The sequence below is a fragment of the Pinus tabuliformis genome, chromosome Q (assembly GCF_031772625.1).
Source record: "Pinus tabuliformis cultivar Carrire ecotype Pingquan chromosome Q, CPIR1, whole genome shotgun sequence".
Lineage (NCBI taxonomy): Eukaryota > Viridiplantae > Streptophyta > Pinopsida > Pinales > Pinaceae > Pinus > Pinus tabuliformis.
Genome location: NC_142296.1, coordinates 637,220,300 through 637,229,508, shown reverse-complemented (window position 1 = coordinate 637,229,508; position 9,209 = coordinate 637,220,300). Strand labels below are relative to the sequence as shown.

The 9,209-nt window shown below is 38.7% G+C and overlaps 1 protein-coding gene across 1 annotated transcript; it reads left to right on the top strand.

Annotated features, from left to right (window-relative positions):
• The first annotated feature begins 2,281 nt into the window (after nt 1-2,281).
• On the top strand, nt 2,282-8,963 carry LOC149221081 (endoglucanase 9-like). The gene is made up of 6 exons (XM_089384989.1): nt 2,282-3,129; nt 4,803-5,113; nt 6,867-7,328; nt 7,498-7,633; nt 7,728-7,900; nt 8,027-8,963. The coding sequence occupies exons 1-6, from the start codon at nt 2,754-2,756 to the stop codon at nt 8,426-8,428; spliced, it is 1,860 nt and encodes a 619-aa protein (XP_089241115.1). The 5' UTR covers nt 2,282-2,753; the 3' UTR covers nt 8,429-8,963.
• Nucleotides 8,964-9,209: the final 246 nt, after the last annotated feature.

Below are 9,209 nucleotides of genomic sequence, written 5' to 3'. Positions count from 1 at the left end.
ACATGCAAGGAAGCTCCAACTCCCATATGTTTTATGTAGGCTACAATCCACAAGAGACTCCTACCTCAACTAACTCCAATTGGATATTTATCAAGCCAAAACTTGAAAGGAGACTACAACCCCCTGATGTAAACAAGAAACAACAATGCACTGGTTTACCTGGTCATAAATTCTGCATATCCCCATCTTCATTTTTGCTTGTTATTCCCTTCAAATATGCTTCACATAAGCTTCAAATATGCCAGGTAACTAATGCATAATACCTCAATCAACTCTCCCACATTCTCCCACTCTCTAACTTCTCTTTGCTTTAAAAAACAACATCTTTTATAAAGATATTTTGCTAGCAGTTTGTATTCCACATAAGAATATGAAGTGAACAAACTTGACTTTTTGCCTTCCACTCATTCGTTTCCAAACTCTTCATATTTTGAATATTATAAAATAAATAAGTGTTCCACCATAAATTATTTCAACCATCTATAATGATTAGGTGCTTCAATATCAACATAGTGTCAAAAACAACATTATACCACCACAACACATGAAAGCATTCTCCAATGTAAACAATATGCACACAACATATGAAAATAATGCAAGCATATGTATGCAACATTCACTCTCCAAAGCCACCTATATGTTCAAATTCATCTTTTCTTCATGCCATTGCTTCAACCCCCTTGAGTCTTGTCTTGTTTTGCTGTCATGGAATCTTGCCTTTGCTGTCATGGAGTCTTGCCTTTCCTATCATGGAGTCTTGCCTTTGCATAACAACAATTCAACTTAACAACAAATTAGTGTCATCACAAATTCTTCATTAAACAATCTCTCTAACACTATACAAGCATCAAGCCATCGACATGCCAACATCAATGTTCTACCAAACCATCAAGGTATTTGTTGCTCCTTTGTCCTTTGCTCCTGCACACCTTGTTGTTGCTCCTTGCCTTGCTCCTGCATACCTTGATGTTCCTGTTGCCTTGCTGCTTCTTTGCCATCAATGACCTTAGAACCTTATAAATTAAACAACTTAAACTTATGATTATTAAAAATCTCTACCAAATTTTGGGTAAAATTGACCTGGAAAAATGCTGGGGAAAAGGCCATTTCATCTATTAATTAAATACATGTATATTTATACTAAATTATCGAGTAGTCTTTAAGTGCGATTTTTTGGAAAGTTTTCTGATCTAATTTGTCTAAAATCCGACAGTTATTCATTGAAATCACAAGTTTGGCAGGTGAACTCTTCACAATCAAAGTGCCCTAGGGTTTTTGAGGGTGCTGAATCCATATATGCAATCGAAAAAACCAATTTAAACAACAAAAATCAAAATTTAGCCACAATTTTTTTCACCAGATTCTAACCAAAAACTTCAAAAAAATCACACATAAAGACTACTCCCTAAATTATTTATTAATTCACTAATTTTTTACATTAATAAAATAATAAATTAAATAAATTCTTATTAATAAATAATTATATTAATAAAATAATAAATTAAATAATTCTCATTAATAAATTAAATGGATTAGGTTCCATGAACCATTTTACTTTTTCTATTTATATTTTGTTTTTAACAACTCAAAACTCCATTAACAACTCACAAATCAAAGATATCAATAAAAATCAAATATATCAATAATTTATGACTCCATTAACGACGCAAATCAGATATATCAATAATTTATAATTTAACTAAAATATATCAAATTTATAACTCCATTAACCACCCATATTAAATATATCAATAATTTATAACCTAACTCAGATATCGAGAATCCCTTGACAACTCACCAGTCAAATATATCAAACACGTATTACGTAACTATCCAAATTCCTCTGTAAACGTTACGAAAACCAACGAAAAATATCAATAAATAAATTCAAAAGTAAAAAAATTCTCGGAATTGCGCAATTCTGGCCATATAAAATAAAAAACACTTTGAGAATAATAAAAGGCCTTGGGAAAAGTGGGGTTGAAGAAAACATGTATTTGTCCTGGTAAACGAGCAAAATAATTTGAAATTTGTTGCGCTGGAATTTTGGAATAAATACTTTAAATTGTATTATATATTCCAAACACAATGAAGGACCAGTCAAAATTGACGCATGGTGCCGCGTGGTTGGAGTATGGAGATACCTCGCCGACAAATTGAACCGCACTTAACCACGGTGGAGCAAAAGTAACGCAGGGTTAACATTTCCGGCTGGCGCGCAACAGTCCGTCTCCTGAGTTGGTGACGGTGTAATTACGCATACTTTTCACCACCACCACCCCCTCACGGGTCCCTTTTTGCTGCCTCATTTCTTCATAAAATCCATAGCCCCGTTGCTTCTGGGGGACTTCTCCAGCAATCTGCAGGTGGGTTTGCGGATGAAATGATTCATTCAGAGGTGGGTTTGGCAGGGCAGTTGAGACGTACCCAACAGCAGTCTTCCTCGCTCCCGCCTACTCAGACAGCAACAAGAGCTTGCAGTATAAGCCAAAAATCACGCACCAGAAATAGCTACTAACGGGTCCATAGACTCCGAGTGGGTAACGGGTTATGCCCCAGCTGTGAGATAAGAACTCCCTCTTTCCATCTTCCAATTCCTCTTTGAAAAATCTGAGCCACCCACCTGAGAAAATCCTGGTTTCAGTGGCTGTTTGTTGTGAAAAATCTCAGGTACCCACCTGAGACAAACCGGGTGGTTTCAGTGGCTGTGCTGAGATCTTTGGGACTTTGGGTTTGTGGGACTCTGTTCCACCATGTCGATGTATGGGCGAGATCCGTGGGGAGGAGCCCTGGAGATCAATGCCGATTCAGCCACGGACGATGACAGGAGCAGGAACTTGCAGGACTTTGACAGATCCGCTCTTTCCAGGCAGCTAGATGAGACTCAACAGAGCTGGCTGTTGGGGCCTGGAGAGCAGAAGAAGAAGAAGTATGTGGATCTGGGATGCATTGTCTGCAGCAGGACTGTTTTCAAGTGGATTGTTATATCAATTTTATTGTCGGGTTCAATAGCCGGACTGGTGACTCTTATTGTCAAATTGGTGCCTAGACATAAACATTCTGCTCCGCCTCCTGATAGTTATACCAAGGCACTTCACAAGGCTCTGATGTTTTTCAATGCACAGAGATGTAAGTTGGGAGACCCACTCTTTTACATCTGGCTTTAAATTTTATTTTTTTTCCAATGCAAGTTAATTGCTGTGTTACAGATTGTCCTAAAAGTCCAAATTTTGCAGTTTTTGCGTGGTTAGGTAACCTGGTTCTCTTTTCCTATATTGATCTTTGATTCTCCTGGTGAAATGGTTGTAGCGATGTGGCTACAGTATAGAATTCATTTGGCTATAGTATAGGACCTATTTGTGTCAAATTGTGGCCTGTCTGGTTGGTGAAAGCTGGTAGTCAATATAGTCCCTTGAAAGCTGGTAGCTAATGTAGTCTTATCAGGGTTCAAGCCCTGAAAGTTACATGCTAGTGCTTCTGGATGCTTGCAAGCATACCCAATTGGCGCCGGGTTCAAATCTTGTGCGATTGGGGTTATTTTTGCCAACTAAGTACACTTCACAGGCTGCTTAGTCGAAGTAGAAGGGATTGTATACAAAATTAATTGAGTTGTTCTAGTTGATCGCTGTAATGCTAAAAAAGGGTGCCTTAACCTCAGTTGTGAGAAGTAGAAGCTTGTATTAAACAATCAGTTTTTCCCGGAATTGGCGCATAGTTTCATTTTATTTGAGATCTAGATCCATCAAAGCCTACCTATTTGAATTATTGTGCATCTCAGTAATGATCTTTGGAGTCCAAGTGCCGCACGCCACAGATTATCACAGAAAATTACATCTTTACAATAATGAAATAGATTACTGATCTGCTGAGTTATTACCCTGCCTATTTGAATATTTGGTTATCATAGAAGTGAGTTCTGGAGTCCGAGTGCCATGCACCACCGATGGTTAGATCTCTACAATAGCAAATCAGATCGCTGATCTGTTGAATTATTACCAAAATCTGCTTTATCTCACCATTTTATCTCACCATTCTCCATTTTCCATTCTCGGATAATTTTTATCTCACCATTCGCCATTCTCCATTCTTTCTCCATTCTCGGATGAAGGGAGAACGTTAAAATATCCTATGTGGCTTTGGATGGCTTTGGATTGGATTCACTAATGGGTGCACTGTGGCTTTGGATGGCTTTGGATTTGGATTCATTTGAGTGCACTATTAAGGCATTTTTTTATGTTAAGGTATTTTTTTATGGCTTTGGATTCACAAAATGGGTGTACTTTTTGTGATAGATCACTGATTCAAATTACATTATAAATTTAAATTATAAATCGGCTCTCCTGAGTTATTACCCAACCTATTTGAATATTATCTTAGAATTCGCTTTATCTCACCATTCTCCGGTAAAGGAAGAATGTTAAAGTAGCCAATGCGGCTTTGGATTCACAGAATAAGTACACTGTTAAGGGGGCACTCGCTGTAATCGGTTACCTGTTCAAATTACCTTATAGATCTTACAAGGAATCTCATGTAACTTTACCTTATAGGTAGGTTCTTGTAACTTTACCTTATAGGTGGGTATTAGTATGAATGGTCTCAGAAGGCAAACACAGCATTGATTATAAATTTTTCTTTCTTATAATTGGGATTTTTCCTTTAGGAATATACGAAGTACGTGGTGGAGTCAGATGAGTTTCTGCGATCAAGCTTTCTAAATTTGTTCTTCTTCGTTCATTTTGAGCCTGAAATGGTGATTCCTGTAGTATAATCGATTTATTGATTAGTTTATTTATGTCTTGCAGCCGGGCCTCTTCCGAAGCACAACAACGTATCTTGGCGAGGAAACTCTTGCATGCGTGATGGGCTATCTGATTCTGGATCAAACCACGCCAATTTGGTCGGTGGGTTTTATGATGCGGGGGATGCTATCAAGTTCAATTTCCCTGCTGCATTCGCTATGACTATGCTCAGTTGGAGTGTTATTGAGTACAGTGGCAAGTATGAATCTGCAGGAGAGCTCAATCATGCCAAAGAGATCATCAAATGGGGATCAGATTACTTTCTGAAGACATTCAATTCCTCTGCTGATACTATAAGTTTGATACATGCTCAGGTACTTCACAAAACTGAATCTCTCTTGCACGTGTCCAGGGCACGAGGGTTTGTTTCTTGTTCCTTGGTGCTCTCTCAGCGGGGCTTGTTTTTAGAATTAGCACTATGCTTTAATCTTTTAGCTTAGAAGTGCCTTGGTAGGACTTGAACCAACTACGTTGTGTCCGCTACGACGAACTTTCAACCTTTCCTGTCCGTTATCTGTGCCCTTATGTAGCTTATAATGTTTTAAAAAACGGCCGAATCGAATCGGAAACGGCCGAGTTGATCCGAGTCGTTGGGATTTTTTTGTGATCTGGCAGAAAAAACGGAACGGGAGGCCGAGTCATGACGGACTCGGCCGAGTTATTGCCTGACTTGGCTGAGTCAGTCATGACTCGATCAACCCGGCCGGTTCTGCAATAACTCGGTCGAGTCAATGAATGCGGCCTGTAACCCCAATCTCCTTAAAACTGACATTCTCCTTAATTTTCATTTTCATCCTTTCACTTAAATTTTTAACATTACCATGAAATGACTCAGGATGTTTGAGAGTGGTTCCGGCTTTATTGGATTTCATATGGAGAAAGTAGAATTTTAGATTTCATTCAAAATCCAGCAGACTTATCAGTTTTTCAGGATTGGAGGATTCAATGTTTCCATTGAATTTTGTCATGTATTAGGGTATGGAATTCGTATTTAATCAAGAGTACCAATCCCTCTATGTACCTTGATGTTAGTGACATTGGGTGTAGAACTCCTTTGGGATTCGCTCCCAAACCAGGAGCTTCTGAAAATGTCGCTCCCGCTCCCGTTTTCGCTCTCACTCCCCACTAGATGATGTTGACAACTCTAGCAGTAGCCAGTGGTACTGGTCACAGACTTTTGTTGTAGAGGCCATTTATAGCCTCCTTGGTTATGTGTTTTTGTTTTGATCTCTATATCATCATCGTGTATGTATTGGACAGTGCACTCGGTGCCATTTTGATATAATGGATATATTCATGAGCCTACTTTGATCATATGTTGTCTTCTATCTATATTCTAATGCTGTGTGTTTGGAAACATAATGCAAATCTTTAAAATTATGTGTTTTTATAAAAAAATAAATATTTGATATATTTTTTACAACGACCGAGTCATTGAAATTGAGCCGGCCGAATCGATACCGAGTCGGAGTCGGAGTCGATCCTCGGCCGAGTCGGAGTTTTAAAACATCTTATACCTTGTGCACTTCAGGAAAAGTAATAGGCACTAAAAGTTTATTCTGGGGTAGCCTCTTGGATTGTGTCATACTCGATTCATATTGTCTGTTAGTAAAAGGCTATTCTCTTTTTTTTGTCAATGCCTGCAAACAAGAAGAGAGCAGTGCCCAGTTGCTAGCTGTATCTAAATTGTATTCTAGTTTATTGTTCTGAGGTAACAAAGCTTTTAGCCTTTCAAAGGTGGCTTTATGGATCAGAAATAATTAAGTTTTCCAACAAAGCTCGCTCCAGTTTTGAATATTGACTTTGATTTTAAGATTGTTTTGAGTGGGATGTCTAAAGAACAGCTACACGTGACTTTCATCTCTGAACACAAATACATAACCTTAAAAAATATCACTGACAAGGTCTTCTAGTTATGTATCTGCAACAGCTATTGTTTTTAATTCAATTTGTCGAAGTATATTTTTTTGCTTTCACACTTATGCTTGTATTTATGAAGTATTGGATAATCTTGTACAATCTGCGTTTGTTTTGGCTTACATCCAAATTTTACTCATAAATTTGCAGGTTGGGGTAGGAGATACCTCAAGGGGAGCTTCTAGTCCCAATGATCATTACTGTTGGATGAGGCCTGAAGATGTCGACTACCCACGCCCTGTATATGATTGCCATTCTTGTTCAGACTTGGCTGCAGAAACGGCTGCTGCCTTAGCTGCAGCATCTATTGTTTTCAAGGATAACAAGCTTTACTCACAAAAACTTGTCAAGGGTGCTACAACGCTCTTCAAGTTCTCCAGGGAACAAAGAGGTCGATATAGTCCTAGTGGAAGTGATGTTTCCAATTTTTACAATTCTTCTGGCTACTATGATGAGTATGTTTGGGGAGGTGCATGGATGTATTATGCCACAGGGAATAACTCTTATCTTCAACTGGCTACTACATTGGGAATTGCCAAGCGAGCTGGTGCATTCCGTGGTGGGCAGGACTATGGTGTTTTAAGCTGGGATAACAAGCTAGCTGGTGCCCAAGTAAGTTCCAAAATGTGACAGTGACATGGTCTGTTCTCAATGTTTGTATTTGATCAGAAGACATGGAAGTAGACATCAGGGTTTATGCATTTTAGGGCTGTAACTTGTGTGGATCTTCTTGAAGGTTGTTATTCTATCTAATCTAGGTCACCTGAATGGGTTCGTGCAGGTTCTCTTGAGCAGGCTGAGGCTTTTCTTAAGCCCTGGATATCCATATGAAGACGTTTTGCAGAGTTATCACAACCAGACTAATATTGTGATGTGCTCGTACCTTCCTGTCTTCCGTACCTTCAATAGAACAAGAGGTGACGATCTTTCCATTTTTCTATATAGCACATTTTGTGTGTTTGTTTTTACTGTTTTGAAAAGTTGCAGGCTGATCTATTGTCGTCTTTCCAGGAGGTTTGATTCAGCTGAACCATGGAAGGCCCCAACCTCTACAATATGTGGCAAATGCAGCTTTTCTTGCAGCAGTTTATAGTGATTATTTGACTGCTGCAGATATTCCTGGCTGGAACTGTGGCCCAAATTTTTTCAGTACGGAAACATTGCGTGACTTTGCACGAACTCAGGTACTGTTGCATATACGTCTGTATTTTCAATGTTGTGAATGGTTTTTGTAACTGTAATATCTTTGTAAACAGAGATATACACTGTCAAGTAGGTATTGGGACTAATGGTTTTGTAATCCCGTACAGATAAATTATATCCTAGGTAAAAATCCAATGAAGATGAGCTATCTTGTGGGATATGGAAGCCATTACCCCAAGCATGTACATCACCGTGGGGCATCCATCCCAAAGAACAAGATAAAGTACAGTTGCAAAGGAGGATGGAAGTGGCGTGACAGTCCAAGACCCAATCCCAATGTGATTGTGGGAGCCATGGTTGCTGGGCCTGATAAGCGTGATATGTTCCATGACGTTCGAACTAATTACAATTATACAGAGCCAACACTTGCAGGCAATGCTGGGTTAGTTGCGGCTTTGGTTTCCTTATCAGGGGGTGATACTGGGGGAATAGATAAGAATACAATGTTTTCTGCAGTTCCACCCATGTTCCCAACTCCCCCCCCACCACCAGCCCCTTGGAATCCTTGAGGTTGATATTGGGTTGATAAGGTTCCTGCAGTCGTAGGATAAATTCTTAGATGGTTGAGCTAGCTTTGATTAAAATGTTTTGTTATTTCAAGCTACATCGACGCAGATTCAAAAAGGTTCCCTACCAGCCCAGAGTTTTTATGAACGCTAGAAAGTCCTGATTACACCAATTATCACAGCTGTTAGAGGGTTCAGTTGCGTGTGTTCGAACTCAACTATTTCTGAGATATCACATCACTTGTAAAATTCCTAATAAATTTGAATGCTCGAGGGTCAACAAACTCTCATCCCAGGAAAGTAGCCCCCCACAACTTGAAAATGTATCTTAATCCTAGTTGTTTTGCTAGCCATGTCATAAGGCTACTATTCCTAGTAAACATAGCCTAGATTTGAATTCTGTGTCAATGTTCGAGGTCTTTGCAGACTTATAATGCCATCGGTTTTCAGACATTGTATAGTGACCTATTTGATATTATTACAAATTCTTTCAATCATTTGATATTAATGTGAAGTTGAGATTTGATTGTAATGTTCATTATACTGGATTTATTGTTACTCTTCAGAGCAGTTAACTTTTTTTTAGACGTTTGAATCTGTTCCATAAATCAGAGAGATAAATTTTATTGTTCTTTCAGATGATTAGGATCGATAACGAAAACTGTGAATGGAAACCTTTAACAAAGCTTCTTGGATGGTCTGTTGACACATTAAAGTTTGCATCCTTAATGCTGAGCTGAAAGGTAGTCTGTGTTTGAAAACCACAAGGACAAGCTTGTATTTT

Excerpts from the sequence above, each read along its gene's own strand:
- LOC149221081 (XM_089384989.1), top strand. The coding sequence starts at position 2,754 with ATGTCGATGTATGGGCGAGATCCGTGGGGAGGAGCCCTGGAGATCAAT. Across the intron at positions 7,329-7,497 it reads ACAAGCTAGCTGGTGCCCAA|GTTCTCTTGAGCAGGCTGAG; the intron begins GTAAGTTCCAAA and ends GGGTTCGTGCAG. Across the intron at positions 7,634-7,727 it reads TACCTTCAATAGAACAAGAG|GAGGTTTGATTCAGCTGAAC; the intron begins GTGACGATCTTT and ends TCGTCTTTCCAG.